General features: G+C 43.8%; 1 protein-coding gene across 1 annotated transcript in view; it reads right to left on the reverse strand.

The window, feature by feature from the left end:
- GAD2 (glutamate decarboxylase 2) overlaps positions 1 to 20,363 on the reverse strand; it is a 53,495-nt gene that overhangs the window by 26,872 nt on the left and 6,260 nt on the right. The window contains exons 5-10 of the mRNA XM_038755848.1: positions 16,371 to 16,461; positions 15,750 to 15,862; positions 12,588 to 12,703; positions 7,534 to 7,613; positions 3,251 to 3,305; positions 252 to 368 (exon numbers count right to left, since the gene is read on the reverse strand). Of these exons, the coding sequence (XP_038611776.1) occupies positions 252 to 368; positions 3,251 to 3,305; positions 7,534 to 7,613; positions 12,588 to 12,703; positions 15,750 to 15,862; positions 16,371 to 16,461 (572 nt within the window). The remainder of the gene's footprint in view (positions 1 to 251; positions 369 to 3,250; positions 3,306 to 7,533; positions 7,614 to 12,587; positions 12,704 to 15,749; positions 15,863 to 16,370; positions 16,462 to 20,363) is intronic.

Consider the following 20,363-nt stretch of genomic DNA (forward strand, 5'->3'; position numbering starts at 1 on the left):
TTTATTTATTTATTTTATTTGTGCATATCTATTCTATTTATTTTATTTTGTTAGTATGTTTGGTTTTGTTCTCTGTCTCCCCCTTTTAGACTGTGAGCCCACTGTTGGGTAGGGACTGTCTCTATATGTTGCCAATTTGTACTTCCCAAGCGCTTAGTACAGGGCTCTGCACATAGTAAGTGCTCAATAAATACGATTGATGATGATGATGATGATGATTTTGAAAGGCTCCTGCTTGGTGGGAAACTTACATCCACGTGCATCCAGATCTTGTATTTTTTGCAGATGTCAGCCACAGCCAGGAGGGGGTCAAATGCACCATAAACGGTGGTTCCTGCCGTGGCACTCACTAGAAAAGGCACAAATCCCTGCACAAAAGTAAAATAAAATACTGGTAAGAAGTAGTCATCACGGACAGCGAGGTTTATGGGAGAGCCCCGGATTTATAAGGGGAGAGATAGCAAATTGTTCTCTCCAAAGAGGTGGGCCAATCACGCCAGAGTAAACATCTCCAGTCTTCACTTAAATGCCCGAGAGATGGTTTTCCAATCCAGCGTATGGATTATCCAGGATGTTTGTTACCCTTTTTTCCTTTTGCTTTCTCATTCTGCCAGCCTTTCAATCCTTTCCATGCCCTAGTTGAAGGAAGATGAAATGCACAGCAACTCATTTTGCCCTTTGTCAGCTATGGGAAAATCCTTGGTTAGGGAGAGGTGGGCGTGACTGACTAAAATATGGATTCGGATTATCTGTGGATTAAAAAAAAATGATACCACCTTGCTTCTGTATAGGGCTTTTATTCCCAAAGCACTCTCATGTTACCTCATTTTTATACTCAAGGTAGGTAGGAAAGGCAGGGATCATTAGCCCCATTTTACAGGTGAGACAACTGAGGTAAAGTGACCATTCACAGTCACAGAGGAGTCAGGCAGCAGAGCCAGACCCAAACCCGGGTATTCCAGCTTCCAGACCAGCACTCACTATTAATAATAAATAATAATAATGGCATTTGTTAAGCGCTTACTATGTGCAAAGCACTGTTCTAAGCACTGGGGGGATACAAGGTGATCAGGTTGTCCCACGTGGGGCTCACAGTCATCATCCCCATTTTACAGATGAGGTAACTGAGGCTCCGAGAAGTTAAGTGACTTGCCCAAGGTCACACAGCAGACATGCGGTGGAGGCGGCATTCGAACCCATGACCTCTGACTCCGAAGCCCGTGCTCTTTCCACTGAGCCACGCTGCTTCGCTGCTTACATCATACTGCCTCCCTGCTCCCATTTCCAAGATAACTGGACTTGACCGAAGAAATCACGTGGGAAGAAAGAATTTCCCTCTGGCTAGCTAGTATACTTCTGAGAAGCAGTGTGGCTCAATGGAAAGAGCACAGGCTTGGGAGTCAGAGGTCATGGGTTCAAATCCCGGCTCCACCAATCGTCAGCTGTGTGACTTTGGGCAAGTCACTTAACTTCTCTGTGCCTTAGTTACCTCATCTGTAAAAAGGGGGTTAAGACTGTGAGCCCCACGTGGGACTACCTCATCACCTTGTGTCCTCCCCAGCGCTTAGAACAGCGCTTAACAAATGCCGTCATTATTATTATTTACAATTGTCCAGAAACCCACCCCCTGTAAAATTGGGACCTCTGGTTTTAACTCCCAGCTCTCCAGTGCCTTTGGTGGAATCCAGAGTCGGGGCATTTTCCTTTAGGTGGCAGCAAAAGACCAAGGTTGTCATCTCATGCTGTGTATTTCACTAAAAGTAGGATTAGCTGGTAAAAAATGGAAACTTGCCTCTCTCCTTCCCTAACACAGAAATACAGGGTAGCCTAGTGCCCAGTTATTTTAGGTTTTGCTGAAAACCTGAATGTGGCCTGCTGGAAAGAGCATAGGCCTAGGAATCAGAGGCCCTGAGTTCTAATCTTGGCTCTGCTGAAGGAATAGATAATAATAATAATAATGGCATTTATTAAGCACTTACTATGTGCAAAGCACTGCTCTAAGCACTGGGGAGGTTACAAGATTATCAGGTTGTCCCACGTGGGGCTCACAGTCTCAATCCCCATTTTACAGATGAGGTAACTGAGGCACAGAGAAGTGAAGTGACTTGCCCAAAGTCACACAGCTGACAAATTGGTGGAGCCGGGATTTGAAACCATGACCTCTGACTCCAAAGCCCGGGCTCTTTCCTACTGAGCCACGCTGCTTCTTTACACAGTGCATTCTGAGTAGTATCTTCAGCTGGGACAAAGAATCATCAAATGTCAGCTCTATTCATACCCGAGCCCAGCTAGTACTGGCACTTCCAGATTCTGCGTCCCAGATCCAAAATAAATGACAGAGGACCACCAACAGCAATGGCAAATTCTTGGGGAAGGACTCAGACTCCCCTCAAACCCATCTCCCATTCCTCAACCCTGTGCTTCCTAACTGAAGAGACTATGGGTTGGAGAAGTGTTTTGATGATGATGATAATGGCATTTATTAAGCGCTTACTATGTGCAAAGCACCGTTCTAAGCGCCGGGGAGGTTACAAGGCGATCTGGTTGTCCCACGGGAGGCTCACAGTCTTAATCCCAATTTTACAGATGAGGTAACTGAGGCATAGAGAATCAATCAATCAATCAATCGTATTTATTGAGCGCTTACTGTGTGCAGAGCACTGTACTAAGCGCTTGGGAAGTACAAGTTGGCAACATATAGAGACAGTCCCCTACCCAACAGTGGGCTCGCAGTCTAAAAGGAGAAGTGAAGTGACTTGCTCAGTCACACAGCTGACAATTGGCAGAGCTGGGATTTGAACCCATGACCTCTGACTCCAAAGCCCGGGCTCTTTCCACTGAGCCACGCTGCTTTATGGGAGCCTAAAATGTTCCATAGGTGATTTCATGGGAAGAGAGGGGAAGTCTGGTTCGTACTTCTTAAATAATAATAATAATAATAATAATAATGGTATTTGTTAAGTGCTTACTATGTGCCAGGCACTATGCTAGTCGTTGGGGTGGATGCAAACAAATTGGGTTGGATACAGTCCCTGTCCCATGTGGGACTCAGTCTCAATCCCCATTTTATAGATAACTGAAGTACATAGAAGTGAAGTGACTTGCCCAAGGTCACACAGCAGACAAGTGGTGGAGTCAGGATTAGAACCCATGACCATCTGATTCCCAATCCCACACTATGCCATGCTGCTTCCCATCCTCCGTGACCCATTCTCCCCCCGATCCTGACATGCATACCACTCACACTCACCTTTTGTTTGGCTTCAAGGATCCTCCTCTCAAGATCAGATGGGATCATTTTCCCTCTAGAGTGAAGAATAATCAGGTTAAAGGCTTTGCCTCAAATCATTTCCTCTGATCACCTTACAACGGCAACAGCCATACTGGAGGAGTAACTGCCCAGCTGAACCAAAAAGTGGATAAGGGGTTCAGGTAAGGAGGAATCAGTATTTGTGCAGGTGGCTAAATGGAAAATCATTTCTGGAAAACATTTTCTTTCACTTTCACAGGACTGATAACTCATCCAAGCAATTCTGCCCACATTTCCCTAGCTCCTGCAGGTTACCAATTCCTACCTTCTGAAGTCCGGGGCACCTCTGGCATTGCTGTATGGAAAAAAATCTGACAATATTGTGAAGCCAAACGTCCAACCAGGGAGAGCAGGTGGAGATCCCCTTCTGTAAAATGAACAACCCCTTCAAGGTGGAAGGAAATGTCAAGTCCCGAGCAATTGATTCTGTCTTGATTGCTTCCTAACAGCAAGATGGAAAAACGGCCTTCGGGTGTCACTTTCTATTCCAAGTGCTAAACAACCCCATGTTGCCAGGGTTTACACTTCAGACACTGGGAGACAAATGGAGGATTCAGAGAAAGAGGATGAGGATGACAGCATCCTGTGGTCCCAGGTGGGTCTATTTCTCATAAACCCACAGAGCTTTCAACTCCACTCGAAGAGGCAACCGTCTCTATATGTTGCCAACTTGTACTTCCCAGGTGCTTCGTACAGTGCTCTGCACACAGTAAGCGCTCAATAAATACGATTGAATGAATGAACGAATGATACAAGGAGCCAACCTGGTTTTACCAGCAGTAAGGACAAGACGGCTGCCAGTGACTGTCCCACTGGGGGAAAGAATCCTGGGAGAATTGGGGAAAACAAATTGCTTAAAATCATTCTCTAAAATGTATGTCATTACAAAGGTGTAAACCCATGAGAATAAGCAGAGAATCTAGAAGAGGAGGAACAAACAAAACAAAACAAAAAAACCCCAAGGATTCTGTTCTCATGAGTTTTGCTTCCTGCTGGCTAATGGAGGGCTTTATGGGTATGACTGCCAAAGAATCTAGCCAACGCTCTGCCAAAGAGCCCACCCACCCTAGTAGTTATAGGGCATGGGCAGGAGAAGAAAGAACTGAGCCGGTAACATGGACTACTCATGCCTTGAATGAACAATGCGGTGCCAAAGGGGTGGCAAGTGTGGCACTTGCCTCAGGCACCCAATGTTTGGAAAGGTGGCATCCCAATCCAAACTGGGGGGCTCACATTTAGAGCAGTGGCAAAGGATGTAGGTCCCTGAAGTGTTGGGTCCAGATGTACCAACATTCCCGTGGGGTAGGACAGCTGGGGTGAGGGGGGCTGGATCCCTTTCTGGTTACCCTGTACCTACCCCAGTGCTTAGTACAGTGCTTGGCACATAGTTGCCCTTAATTCCTGCAATTATTAATATTATTGCTGCTATTTCTAGGAATTGGAATAGAGTTACTTTCTGTGCTCCTCCCTGTTTGATCTTATGTATTTGGAGGTCTGAGGTGAATAACTTTGGAAATGGCTTCTCTTTCAAGGAACCGGGCTTTCCGGCGGCATCTCAACGTGCCAGGCTTGGAAGGCAACCTGTTAAAGGAAGTCCAGATGTGCAATCGTATGCCTCTGTATGTCAGGGGCTGGCAGCGCACTGGGGGTCCAGCAATGAGCTGCTCAGAGGCTTGGGAGCCAAATGGGCAAGGATAGCTTTTGGGGACACCCATATCTGTTGGTCTGTGGGGAAACTGGATGGCAGTTGTAAGCCACCTCCGTGAATGGCGTGTTGTTATTCTAATGGCAGTACCTGTGTCTCTGCTATAGCCTCTCCTTGGTCCTGACTCCAGATGCTCGACTGTAGCGCTACTTGGAGCAATGAACTGTCCATTAAGTATCAGTGTGTTAATGGGGATCCTTAATGCTGCAAATGCTTGTTATTGAGCCTGCCAGGCGTAGCTTGCCAGATGTTGAGTGATGGATGATGAGACCGTGTTGCTTGGCAGCTCCTATTCAGGAGTCTAGGCCAGGCATACAGATATGCAGACTTAGCCCAGTCTGGAGCACATAGCCTATTCCTCCAATTTTTTTTTTAATGGTATGTGTTAAGCACTTACTATGTACCGGACACAGTACAAAAGGCTGGGGTAGATGTAAGCTAATAATTTTGGACACAATCCATGTCCCATGTGGGGGCCTCACAGTCTTAATCCCCATCTTACAGATGGGGAAACTGAGGCCCAGAAAAGTTAAGTGACTTGTCCAAGGTCACATAGCAGATAAGTGGCGGAGCCAGGATTAGAACACAGGTTCTTCTTACTTCCAGGCCCGTGCTGTATCCACTAAGACACCTGCTTCTCAATGACCTACTTGTGTTTGGAGTTCCAAGGCACTGATAATGGTCACCGATGTCCATCCCCTGTCCACAGGACCTTCACGGGTGGGACATAGTTTAGGGTGGCCCTAAATTGAATGCATGTCTCAGTTTTGGGCAGAGTTGTTTTTCACTAAACTAAACACTCAAGTTCAGATCCTTCCTTTGACTTGGCAGAGAAGCAACATAGCCTAGTGGAAAGAACAGGGTTCCGAAAGTCAGAAGACCTGGATTCTAATATCCCCTTTACCATTTGCTTGCTGGTTGACTTTGGAAAAGTCATTTAACTACTCTGTGCCTCATTTTCCTCATCTAAAAGATAGAGATTTAATACCTGTTCTTCCTCTTACTTAGATTGTGAACCCTGTATGGGACAGAGACAGGGTCCAACCTGCTTATCTCATATCTAGCCTAGCACTAAAAAAAATGCTTGGCACATAGTAACTGCTTAACAAAAACCATAATACGAATTATTATAGCGGTCTGCCTAAGAGGATGAGTGCTGTTCAGCTCCCCATCTTGACCTGCTCAATGCGAGCATTCTGGGGAAGCAACATTTTTCCTGTTCAGTTTTTCCCAGCCCATGCCATCCTCATAAACTCCTTATGGACAGGGAACATGTCTGCTAATTCTGTTATATTGTACTCTCCCAAGTGCTCACTACAGTGTTCTGCAAATAGTTAGCACTCAATAAATACCATTGATTGATTGATTGATATATAAAATCTTCTGCTGAGGAATCAAGGTGCTTTCGCAAGTATGAGCTTATTTGTTCTCTCGCAAATTCCTAGGAACAGCACTTATTATTCTGTCCATTTTATCACTGGTGAAACTGAGGTCCAGAGAGGGATAATGCTTTTCCTAAGGTCGCCCAACAAGTCAGTGGTGGGGCTGGTGATTCCCAGCACAGTGCTTTTCCACTTGGTAACGCTCCCTCATTATATTCTATCATAATGATGACACACCTGGCGAATGAGAGCATAGATAACCTAAAGAAGGGAAAATTTATTTCCCACAGCCTATTTTTTAAAAAATTTTGGCTTGATTTCTTTCAGGCCCTAGCCTTTACATGAATGCTTCAAAGAATTTTGAAAAAGTGCTTATAAGAAAGCTCAGTGGAAAGAAGCCGGGCTTGGGAGTTCTAATCCCGGCTCTACCACTTGTCAGCTGTGTGACTTTGGGCAAGTCACTTAGCTTCTCTGTGCCTCAGTTCCCTCAACTGTGAAATGGGGATTAAGACTGTGAGCCCCACGTGGGACAACCTCATTTCTTTGTATCCCCCCAGTGCTTAGAACAGTGCTTGGCACATAGTAAGCACTTAATAAATGCCATCATTATTATTATTATTAAGAAACAACATCGAACCCTTGTTTAATTCTTTGACCATTAATGAAACAGGAATCCTCTTTGGGAAAGTCTAAAAACTCTAGTCTTGAAGGAACCCAGAAAGGCATGGGGCTTTACGAAGCCCAGGGCACCCTTTGCTACTCAACCCCCTGAATATACATTTTTTAATTCCTCTGCCACATTTATACACAGTCTTTGGTGAATGAGGTGATAATAATGCTATATATCAATGTAGTCTCCTATACTGGAAAAATTTTTCAGGCAATAAATGCCTTTCAACTTAATACTAGTGCAGAAACTCTTGATTGAATTAGAGTCTTCCCATCTCTCTGGAGTCAGCATGATTCAGTGCCAACTAAAAATAACCTCCAGATCTTCCTAGTAAAAGGATGTATGTAGGGAGGATAACGAAGATGCAAATATTCCTCCTGAGCCCGTGAATGTTTCTGGCTAGGTTCTAGTCCACTAGAAGTAGAATACTAATGCAGGAGGACCTGAAGTGGGGATTAATGCTCACCTTTCATCACATTTGATCAGGATCACACTGTCTGTTCCGATTCCCAAGGCCGCAGCTCCTTTCTTCACCGAAAAGTGACTCTGAAAAAGCACAGGCTGATGATCAGTTTACATGTTAGTATTCCAGACATGTTTCCCCTCCTTTTCTTTTCCCTGCCTCTGTCTACCCTGAAATGCATACTGTCTTGCAAGATCCTTAAATTACAGCGAGGCTACAAGATGGCATTCACTTAATTGTGTCCTCATGTGGTTCCTCCACATCAGAACTTTAAACGGTGAGGTGTGGTGAATAAAGGTAGAAACTCCAGCTTGATTCTAACCAAAGTGTATTGGCTGATTTATATATGTCGACGCTCTTGCAAAATACTGTAGGGGGGAAACCAACTAAGTACCAAATTTGCCATTAGGGAAACAGGCTCAGTTTCCTGCAGCCCTCAGTGGAAATTATGACCAAGGGAGAAAGGGAAGTGTATCATGCTTCAGACTACCAAAGGGACCACTGATTTTTGCAAGTGAATTCCTGGTTGAAGCTACTAGGGAAATGGGGTTACTTTACCCAATAAAATAAAACAGAATGGGATGCTGTAGTGGAAAGGGTAGGCCAAATAGAAAATATTACCAGCTCCAGAGAGCCAAGTATCAGGTAAATTTTAGTTTACGATTCAAGATGTGAATTTAAATTTCAGTGACTAGAATCGTGGTTTGATGTTTGGTGCTGAGAAAGGCTAACCTTACAGTATCCAGCTGAAATACTTCTGCCCACTAGCCTCTCAGTATTAATTAGAGCTGTCTAATTAGCTGTGTAATTAAAGAGAAACTTCCCCAATTTAGAACTTCCCAGTGTTCCTGCCTTGATTTTAAAATGGTAATTTCTGAAAGTTAATGTGGAATGCCCGTCGATATGGGAAGGTATATTACATAAATTGTCGCCCCTGGTTTTGGGTCAACAGGGGCCAAACAAGAAAAATCCAGGTTTTTGTCTTACATGGAACCAGTCAACAAATTCTCTAAGATAAAAAGACAAAGTATTGAATAGACATCTCTGGACAAAGTGGAAAAGGAAGGCAGGGACCAATAGATGTCTCCAAATTAAGATCACTTGAAATAGAAGTAATCTTTATCTAGAATCTCGAAAGTCAAATAAAAAAGATCAAAAAGAGGCTTAATTGGTTTGGGATCCAGGTTAGCAAAGAGGTGTTTTAATTTTTTTTGAACAAATTCATATTCTTTTAGTACTCTGGAAGACCCAGAAAGTGAGGGAAGACTGGGGAACCAAGGGCAGCCCAAACTCGGTGTTTTAGGGACTGGGCCCCGTTGACTGACAATGAGGCAGGAAAAGGAAGCTAAATACCTCACAGTGACTCCCCGTGATTTCATTTATGCCCCCCAGTGAATGGACCTATGGTGAGTTAGGGATGATAGGTTGAAGGACCCTAGTCAGCAGGAGGAAGTACAGAAGTCTATTCTGGAATAAGAAGACTAGAGAATCCTAAGAGTGAGCTAATTGCCAAGGGTAACTGATCATTACTTCGCAAGATGCGGCAAACAGACATTCAGTCAATCAATCAAAGGAATTTATCGAGTGCTTGCTGTATGAACAGCACTGTACTAAGCACTTGGGAGAAGACAGTAAAGTAGATATGGCCTTCAAGAAGTTTACAGGCTAGTGGAGGAGTTTACAAGGTTGGTGAAAAAAAAGGGGGTACTGGAATTGGAAATGAGGTGGAGGGAAAGAAAACAAGGAAAAAAGCCTTTGGAGTCGGTTCCAGTTAAGATAAATTATCTCAAGATAAGTTGAAATACGCAGAACCAGGGCAGATGTTATGTAAGATGTTAAATGGAACCTAGAGGACACGTTTTCAAAAGAGAGTGAAGACGTAATGAAGATCTGAATAGTATTAGGAAAAGCAAAAATAAAACTGTCAGAGAAAGTGACATGTAAGTAGGCCCCTGCATTTATCTGTATTCACTTTAATTTCTCCTCAATTTATATATTGTTAGGTAGGTCAGATTGTAAAGTCATGTAGTAAGGTAGAGGAGCAGCAAGGCCTAGTGGAGAGAGCATGGGTCTCGAAGTCAGAAGGACCTGGGTTCTAATCCTGCTCTGCTACTTATCTGCTGTGTAACCTTGGGCAAGTCACTTAACTTCTCTGGGCTTCAGTTACCTCATCTTTAAAATGGGGATTAAGACTGTGAACCCCACATGGGACATGGACTATGTCCAATCTGATTAGCCTGTATCTCCCCAGCGCAAAGGACAGTGCTTGGCATATAGTAAGCACTGAACAAGTACCACAGTTATTATTATTGTTAGTTCTGTCATGGAGATGTATAGTTGGGTGCAAAAGTCTTTCAAAGAGCATTATTCTCTGATAAGCATTTTCTTAGGCAGTACATGCTCCTGAAAAACAACTTTCACCAAACCCTCACCCTACCACACTAACAGCGGTGGCCACCCTCAGATCCTACTTTTGCTGCAACTGACTTGTTGAAAGTAGAAAGCCAGTAAGATACGGTAATTTGCTTCAAAGGTTCCTGGTGTTGGTTCTGATTAAAGACAGTTTTTTTTTTCCCAGTTACGATTATGCCACTGCCACGAGGTTATTTCTGAAAGAGCTGGAGCTCATGCAAGAAAGGAAAAAAAGAACTTGGAATGAGATTTGTGATGCAGGTATCAAAGGGCACAGGGCTGTGAATTGGGTAGGATGTTGTGGTGATCAGAAACCTTAATCTGCAATTGGGAGTGGATGTTTTCATAGACCGTTGTTCAATAAGTAGTTACACTGTACTTTAAAGGGGAATTATAAAATGCTTCAACAGCTGTGCAGGGAAAAATGAAATTATAACTAGCTTATTTGCTCCCAGGGAAGATGCATCTCTTCCTTCTCCAACAATCCTGAGGCAAATATCCATAGAATCCTCTTCAAACTCAAAGGAACCATCCAGATAGGCAAACAGTAAGATTTTCTAGTGATCAGGAACATAGTGTATGAGGAATGGCTCTGGGGAAAAACAAGGGTTGTAGGAAAGCTGCCCCACCTTCTGTGAGAAGCTTTGGACTTTCTAGCTGAGATTTTCCAGTCACCGTTTCGGCTACCTTTGAGCAAACTCTGCACCGGATTAAAAAGAACCATCAGGTTATTTAGGTATCAGTTGAAAAGGATTTTGATCCTTCTCACTGCAGCAAATAAATAATCCCCCCCAAAAAGGTGACAGTGTGCCAAGGAAATTTCTTGATAGGAATCATCAGAGAAAAGAGTTTACTGTAAATCTAAGACCAAATAATAAGAATAATTAGCCTAGTTTCATTCCTCTAAATTATACCAAGAGCACATGGCTATTGGTTTTTACAATGTAATTTAAACAAAATTAATCTAATTTCCATCCGATATTCTTCTGTATGTCACCCTTGCAGCACGGCCCAATATTTAAAGTAGAAGATAAAAAAAGGAATCTGGCCTGGATTTATTGATAAGAAAATCCCAGTAGACCTTAGAGCAACAAAAATGATTAAACATTTGGGAAATGGGACCTTACGGAGAAAGGTTAAAAGGATTGAAATTATTCAGACTGAAGAAGAGAGGTTTGAGAGGTAATTTAGTCACTGTCTTCAAAAATATGAAGTGTTATTACATGGAGGATGGAAATCAGCTATTTTTTTTTCTTTCCACTATGACAAGAATAAAAAGGAAAGGGCCATCTTAACCAGGAAATATTTCAGCTTGATAAAGGGAAAGCTTTCTGATCATGAGAATTTTCAAACAGTGGGTTGGAGGGTGTAGGAGAATTGTAGGGGCAGAGGAGAGGCCCGTGTGCCTGGATTCTTACATTAAGCTGGCCTGGGGGTTGGAGGATATATTAAATAACCCCAGAAATCCTTTTCCATTGCCAGGATTCTAGGAAGAAAAGGATATTCTTCTCACTAAGATGTGTGATGTCAGCTGAACATCAATGAAAACCCATCCATCACTGCCTCTTCAAATCTCCATAGGATCTAGGGACTAGTGTGTCCACCAGCTAGGCTATAGAGAAAGAATTAAGATCATGATTATGGTGGTGCACAGGGACTTTATATGACAAATTTCAACTACCAACTAATTGAGGGTGTAGGTGGGATAGACAAAGTAGAATGATTGCTTCTGCGCCATCATTCTCTGACTTTTAAGAATCTCCTGACTAGCATGGAATAGAGGCAGAAAGAGACACCAGAGTGAAACTGATTTTAGGATAGAGCTTGGGTTCCCTTAAGTGTCTCAAGAAGACAAAAGTAAAAAACACCTGGGTAAAAGGAGACTCCCAGAATAGTGTTTGGTTATTCTTTTGTCCAGATCTTCCATGTCAGCATAAAAGGTCTGAGGCCTGAGAGTCTGTGAGATTCCAGATTTGGGCAACAGCCTACAGGTGTGACTGGTCTTTGATATTCCTAGACTCCCAAGATTCTGCCAGAGGACCAATTTTCATTTAGCAACAAAGATAAAACCTATCTTTAGGGTGAAATTGCATTTGAGAGCAATTATAGGCACTGAATATAGACCCTTCACCCTGAACATTACCCTCATCCTTGCCCCAATGTTGGAAGTGTTGACCTTCCGCTTCTGGGATAAACCTGACTCCTCTGAGGAGACAGCTTCCTTTGTTTAAAGCTACCAAAGGGCTGCTCCGGTACGATGAATTGACGGACAGCTTTTTCTTTAAACCAGGTCTACCACCGCTGCTACAGTTGTAGGAAGAGGGTAATGATTTCAAGTTATAAATATGAGGCTTTCCCAATTGGGTTTGTTGTTTATTTTTATGTGTTATCCTTTGCCTTCTCTGCCTTTTCTTTTTTCCTTACTGAGAACAAAACAAAATATTTGAAACAGGGAAAATGAAAAGAAAAAATGCAGTGCTGGGTTATCACACTGAAAGCCTGGGAGACTCCAGCTCCCGTCCCTCATTCCCCCTTCTAGCCCAATGCCTCCCAGCCCAGGAAGACACAACAGAAATTAAACTGCACCAGGCAGTCCGTTCTTAGCCATTCTCGTTCATAAAAGGATAGCAGACAAAAACACATACGTGCTCAGACGTGAAGGCAACCAGTCTGGGGATAGCTGCCATTCCTTTCTCTTTAACTTCCGGGAACATCTTGAAACGTGCAATCAACATAGCATACATGTTAGATATGGCACCACCTGGAGTCCACAGTAACAACACTGTTACTTTCTCTAGTCATCGGTAACATCATTTCACGTACAAGCTCCCACACCCCTCCTTTATCTTTGCCCTGGGAGCATCTTTCCCCACATTTTCCTCTGAAGTTTCTTGGGAGTGGTTGGGAAGAACCTGAACGGGGCCATGGGGGTGAAACTCCTCTCTAGACCCAACCTTCTCACCTTCCAGGAACCTGCTTCCACACCCAAAACCCTGCATGCAGGGGTGGGGGGGCTCTTCCAAGGGGCACCCCCAGATGACTCAATAGCCCTGTAGTCTGACTTTGACCTCCCGGGACGGGAAGGAGCATTCCTCCCAGATCATCAGGGCTCCACTCTCTGAACTACATTGCCCCCCATCTCCAACCAGATGGTCATTTCAAACTGGTCACTGCCAGCTGAAAGACTGCTGTGTGACCATCCTATTCAGACAAGGCACAACACATCCATTTCCTACCTCTACATGATTCACCTCAGGTTTGGCTTTAAGGAAACCAATGCCTAAACGAGCATTTCAACCTACTACAGGGATTTCAACCTGTGTCGCTATTTTCTTTGACAATGCCCATATCCCACTCATCTTTAGGATTAAGAAATTAAAATCACTCTAACAAAATCCTGGTTATGGAGTCACAGTGATCTCCTTCCTGATGGGGATTTTAAGTCAAATTCAATGGATAAGTTGTACTGTTTACAGTTTGTGGTGCAGGGGACTTGCTTGAATTGTGAAATGATTTTTTTTGAGTATTCACACATACTCAGAGCTGTGGTTTGGAAGAGGTGGGTTTGGGAGTATTTAGAAGCTGCAGATGGAAATGAATCGGTTGGAATGGAAGGAACAGGAATTGGATGCTGGAAAAAGAACCAAGATGTTTTGAATACTACCTTAACCATATGACTTCCCCAGTGGTCAGAACTAAGGCAGTGACTCCCCTCTGTGAAAACTCCAGATTTTCCTGCTCAACTCAAGATGCATTCAGAGCCCTGTCTAGAAAGGCCTCTATTCCCAACTATCTCATGTTACATACTCTTCTTTCAGGCAGAGGACAAGGAGAATCGTGTTCCATCCTTCTCATCTAGCCAGGTATGCATTCCCCTCTACCCACTGGATTTTCTGCATCCTGAGAGAGACCCTGGAAAATGTCTCTAACATTGAAAGTGTCTTACTTTCCCAGGAGCCCCTAATGAGAAGATTCCTGGTGGGGCGTCCCGAATCTTCACCCCAAGCTCACAGTGGGCAGACTTCACTTGAGATGTAATTGATCTCCTGGGGTATGGCAGGAGCCAGAGAGACCAGACTCAGGGTTTCACTCTGTCTCCTGGCCCCTGTGTCCTTGGGTGTGTGGCACAGGGTGGGTTGGGGGGAAGGAGGGGTGCCCACCCCTCAAATTTCCCTTGAGATGCAGAGGGAGGAAGTCACAAAATATAGGGGCTATCCCTCGCACTCTACCTGCCCCCCCGCTTCACCCCCAGCTACCTAGGAAATGCCCAGGAGCCTCAGGAATATAGGATCTGGGTGAGAATTAGCTTTTTGAGATGAGAGTCACTGGAGAGGCAAAGACAGGGCAGAGTGGGCTGAACAGTCAGCTCTACCCCAACTGGACAGCCCATTGCAGGTGAAGGAGAGTTCAATCCCACTCACTGGCTGAGTGTAAATCTCTACTCAGTCCCTCTGCTCCTTTCATTAGAGCTCACGGCCTTCAGATTCACAGTTGAAAAAAAAAGGCTTGCTCTCTTTCCCATCCTCCCCACCCAGTTAAGCACACACTCTCTGAGCCTTCCCTCCCCTGAAAACCACTTCTGAAGCTTAAAGATGCTGAGCTGCCAGGTGATTCCTCCTCCCTTCACCCTGGGGCAGGATGCGATTGGCGAGTGGCTCTCAGAGCCTCTCTCTGGCTTCTGACGCTACCTGTTGTCTTATCAGTTCGCGTCTTTTTTAATCTGCGAAGGGGAGATCAACACTTGTCCTTTGTCAAGTCCAATTGTCTCAGCCTGACAGCGTGTGACAGGGACAGCCGCTGCCTCCTTCATCCTCAGTCCCCTTCCGCATCAGTTGAGGCAGTGATCCTCAGCCCTGTGGGAAATGATCTCTCTTCTGTGGTTGCTCAGGTGAGAGTCGGAACATCACGCTTCCTTTCCTAGGCCAGGAAAGCCCCTTCCTATCTAGCCTAGTCACCCCTTCCTCCCCAAGGCAGCCGGGCTCACGGTCAACTCCATGGACAGCTCCCACAGTGATGCCTAACCCCATCTCCTGAATTGCTGCCTTGCCTTTAGGATGTTAAACCAGGGGAAATAATTTTAAAACTTAGAGTCAATCCCCCAATCTGGTGATTTTAGGAAGAATGAAGAAGATGGAATGGAGTGATAGGCAGAGAAGGGATCAGAAACCTACTGGGAGAAATAGTGGCTCGCTCCCTACCACAGATGATCGCCTTCGGACACAGGGACTTCCCTCCCTGACTTCTTTGGGGAAAGAGGGCCACAGCCTTTCTGGGAGTTACAATATATAGTTCTGTGTCTCCTCCATGCAACATTACAGCTTGGCTCTCTCTCTCTCTTCCTCTCTTTCTATGCATGTATGTACCCCCTACAAGCAGAATGGCCTTTATCTCTGGCTCTTTTTCCTCTAAACTTAACTTTCTACAGTTAACTTTCCTTCATCACACACCCTATAATCCTTGGCTTCACAGAGAAAGCAGGAACGTGGTAGAATTAAGGGCAAACATCTATTCGGTTTATGATTTCTATGGGCAACCACTGCTGCTCCTCCTGCAAGTGACTTAGCTTGAGGGAGCCGTCAACAGAGGCAGATAGTTTAGTCTCAACCCGAGGGACAGTGACTGTGTCTAATTCCCACCTGCGTATTCCCTTCCAGCACAGTAAGTGCTTAATAAATACTACTGCCACTACTAATAGTTATATCCCTGCACTTATCCCACTCCAGAGGATATAGATCCAGTGGATATTAGTAGTCTCTCATAAGCATAACATAGCATGAAACACAAAGAGTACTTGAAATATCATGTACCAGGTGAAAATATCCCATCGCCACAGCCCCCTGGCCAGCCAATCATGTCTCTCATTTTCCTTAGCGTGACATATTCCAAAAGTACAAACACGGGAGCAATTTCGTAGGTGAACCTGAAATGTAGTAATGTCCACAGTTTATTTGGTCGCCCAAAGCAATGATTTACCATTTACAATATCCACAAAACTGTTCTCCTTTTCAAATGCTATATTCGCCTGACATTAGAGCTATCACCTCTACAATAAAGGGAATTATGTGCCACAATAAGTTTGATTATTTTATTTATCCTTGAAGTTAAGAGCTCAAATTATGGTTAAACGGACAAGAGCTGTTGATCGTAGCCACAAAGGTAACTTTTGTAAAGTAACACCACTTAAAAGGCAACACCTGTTTGCATTTATCTCATATTAAGTATGCAAAGTAACATTTCCCTTTTTTGGCATTTCAGGTTTTTAAGTCAGCTGCCATTGGATTTGTATACTGAATATTATAGGGGTTCTTTTTCCTTAAAATCTTCAAAATACTACCCCAAAAGACATGTTTTAATATATTTCAAGCTTGGGATAGAGCATCTCATTTAAAATTACCTTGGATTATACACTGGCAAATTCAGCTACTTACATATTTGTATTTGCTGTTGATGTCAGCCAGTCTGCAGCTAATCCAACCATATCCAATCCAGTAGAAAGCTGATTGAAATATCTGGGATGCCCTAAATAAAGCGGGATACTTTGATCAGACTCTGACCAAAAATAATAATATTAATAATACTTATTATTATATTTGCTGAACACACATGATGTGCCAACCACTGTACTGAGCTCTGGAGTAAACACAATATAAGCAGATCAGAAACTGTACCGGTGCCACATGGGTTTCACAGTCTAAGGGATCAGAATAGAAAATATTAATACAAAATAATTCCTTTGCTAAGAAATCTGAGTCTTCTTTGCAAGGTAAAAGGTCCCAGTAAAACTAGAGAGTTCAATGCCCTTGTTCTCCCATTTTAAAGCAACCTTTCCCCAAAGTAATAGTCTTCACTTGGAATCATGGCTTTTACCTTGCTTTCCACTCATTCTTTTCCGAGATTTGTAAAATGAAAATACTGTTCTAATCCCCAAATGGATGAGTCCCCATTTGGGTGAGACATGCTGTTGTTAAACATGTCTCGGAGGCACATGTCACCAAAGCAGGAGCTCATCCACAGTGGTCAGGAAAACCATTTAAATGGCTTTTGGGCTGTCATAATGACATCGGTGATGAATAGCTAATGAACGTAAGAGGCAGAACAAAAATGAGAAAATGGGCATCTAGCTGACTGCCTTTCACATGACTCAAAGGCTAAAATTGAAGAACGCCGGCCTGGACAGGACTCACACAGGACTCACACTTGGCCCTCCTTCCCTGGGAGACGCCGATTCCACCGATCATCATCAGCAACAGCAGCCTCTCATAATTGGGATTTTAAATAAGCCTGATTCCAGTCAGCCCCACTGCCAGTCAAAATGATGCACGCATGATCTATTCAATGGGGCCGATTAGTCCGTGGACAAGCCTTTTCTAATTGGCTTCTGGGTCTTTCTAAAATCCCGGCAGGAGGTCGACTTCAAAAATGCCCCCTGGGACTATTTAAAAATGAGATTACAAATACCTCATCAGAATGCACTTTGCTCGTCATGGCCCCTAGAAGCTTGTCTGGGGAGACACACATTTATTAACAGCAGGAATTCTGAATGATGATCAATTACCAGAATATAATCTGATGCAAGGATTTTCCTATTTCCCAAACACCTGGCCTAAGATGGGGACATTTATACCCCCTCATCGCCTAGTAGGAAATACAAGATAAAGGATAGGGACCGGCAGAAAGTGCAGTCAGAAGTCACTTATCTTCTCCTCAGTTCCCGTGCTTTATCAGGGACCTGCACATGGCGAGGGAATGACACCCGAAGGCAGATAGGCCCCACTGAAGGAGCTTTTTAAAATGAAAGGGAAGCAGCCTTGTCCTTTCTGTCTGGTGGTTCTGTGTTAACTCTTTGCAGGCAGGCTCTGAGCTTTCCCAGCCTAATGCCACTTCCCTTCCTCCCTGGTGCATTACTCTTCATTCTCCATTTCATTGCAGCTGTACGCTGCTCTTCCCCTATCCTGGGTGGATTCAGTTCCCTCTCTTTTCTCATTCTTCAAGGCTGACATTCCCGTCTACCTAGCTCCCTGTATACCTGCCTCTGCAGTGTGATGTATCTACCATGCTCCTCTTTGCCCCCCTCTCTCAACCCATTTCCACTTGAGAGAGTCAGAAGATGGGCGCTCAAGTCACACTGGGAGACATTTTCTCATTGTCCTGGACTGCTGGCCATCTTAGGTGCTTGGATTTTCTGGGAATATGAGCTTGTGTCTTAAAGGCATAGTGGACAGAGCAAGGGCCTGGGAATCAGAAGTTCATGGGTTCTAATCTGAGCTCTGCCACTGGTCTGCTGTGTGACCTTGGGCAAGCCACTTAACTTCGTTGTTCCTCAATTCCCTAGTCTGTAAAATGGAGTGTAAGAGTGTGAGCCCTATGTAGGACAGGGTCGGTGTCCAACCCTATTATCTTGTATCCACCCCAGCGCTTAGAACAATGCCTGGCATGTAGTAGGCACTTAACAAGTACCACAATTACTATTATTATTATTAAAGGTTTAAGTGCAGAAAATAAAATGACCCTGCTCTCTCCTTTCCTTGGGTTTTTTCTCAGCCCTTCCATGAAGGGGACTGCTTGGGAAAGGCTTTGGGTCAGGGGTGGCTTTAGTGAGTTAAATGGGGTGAAATCTCCCCATTTCTTTGTTTTGTATAAGCAGCCCTTCAGGTGACATTCCTCATACCCTATGCCCTCCCCAAGACCAAGAGCTCAGCCTGAGTGACCCAGAGGGAAGCCCTGCCCACAGCAGGAAGGAGCAGCTCCGGAACTGAGCCAGATGTTTTCACAGCCCTCCCCAGCCAGCTGCTTCTGTGGCTGTTTCACACTCTCCTTCTGCTTTGGAGGAATGACCAGCAGCTCCCCAGGAAGCTGATGTTAGGGCATCCACTGGCGAGGGGTGTCTCCAAAAATGGTCTCAGAGGCTGAGCCAAATATCCCTGAAACCTGCCTAAGCGCGCCTTGTCTGCAGCCTGCTGGGAGAGCTTCTGCATGAAATCTGGGGCTGTTCTCAAGCTAGGAGTCAGCCTTGCTCCCAACTTGCTTTCTGGAACAGAATCACCTATGCATTCTTTCATTCATAAATTCTCATCTCCTTTCTCTCTCTCTCTGTCACTCTCTCTCCCTTTCCCTCCCTCCCTCCCTATCTCGGTCCCTCCCTCTCTTTTTTTTCTCTCTTTCTCTTTATCCCTTTCTTTTGTCTCAGCCTGCCTCTCCCACTCACCCTACTTTCCAGGATCCCTCCCCACCAAGCCCTCTGAAAACGTGTCTGTTAATTTGCTCCTACCAAGTCCCAGAACACATGAAAAAAATCTCAAAATAGTAGCTGTCTGACAATTCATTGGGGTGCTTGTCCTGAGATGGTCAGTGTCACCTGGTGATTGGTTGAGGGAAACTACAACTTGGAAAAATGATTTCTCTTTAAAGTTTTTTTTTCCCCCTCCGCTGAAGTTCATGACCATCAGGAAGAACACAGGTGCCTGGTGAAGTGATCCCTAAAGGTGGCAAAAGTATGACAACTTCTAAATAGTATTAATATTCAAATTAGGCAGGTAATAATAAAAAAGTAAAACTGAAAAGTGCAATCGAACTCTCCTCCAACATTTTCTGGCATGTCTGGTATTGAAGTGAACATTCATAACACTGGACCAGCAATTTGGCTTTATCACATTTTTAATCTAAAGTTTCAATTAAATTCATTAAAATAATTTTGGGCTACTTTTGATTTTTCAAATATTGTGGCCAAAGCTAGGGATTGAATTGAACATCAGCTTTGACATTAAATGAACATTGACAGAGGACAATTTCTTTCATTGACTTACAATGTTAGTTTTCTGTAACCCTTCAAAATGCAGTCCAAAAAGCACTGGTCGATTTTGTTAATTAAAATACAAATATTTCTTTCAGACACTTTTGGGAGTGTAGCAATCAGAATAACAGCAGGAGCCATTTACTCTTTTGGATGAATTTAACACCCTTTTGTAAAGGGCAAACCAGGAGTTAAAGGAGAGTGATTGAAAGACTGTAAACACGTCTGCTCTGACAAACATGGGAAATAATGATGATGTCAGTGATCTCCGGAATGCCTTGTAAATATGCTTACAGAGTGCATCAATAAATGTGTGTGATAAATATTAAATAATAATTGATGAAAACAGTGACGACATACTAATCTCCAAGTACCACAAAGGGGAGTATTTTAGTAGGTAAACAGTACACAACTATTTCTGTAAAATTACCTAGTTAAATAATTTTCCTTTTGCATTTGCTCTAAAAAAAATAATAAGGCATTCTGGATGGTGGATGTCTTCAGGAAATTCTCAGAGCATTGCCGAAGTTCTCAGCATATCTTTCTCTGTTCACTGATAAAATCAAACATCTTCCCTTCATACTTCAGGTAAAACATTTACAGACTGAAACAACTATTTTTAGGATGATTT

The sequence above is a fragment of the Tachyglossus aculeatus genome, chromosome 13 (assembly GCF_015852505.1).
Source record: "Tachyglossus aculeatus isolate mTacAcu1 chromosome 13, mTacAcu1.pri, whole genome shotgun sequence".
Taxonomy (NCBI): Eukaryota; Metazoa; Chordata; class Mammalia; order Monotremata; family Tachyglossidae; genus Tachyglossus; species Tachyglossus aculeatus.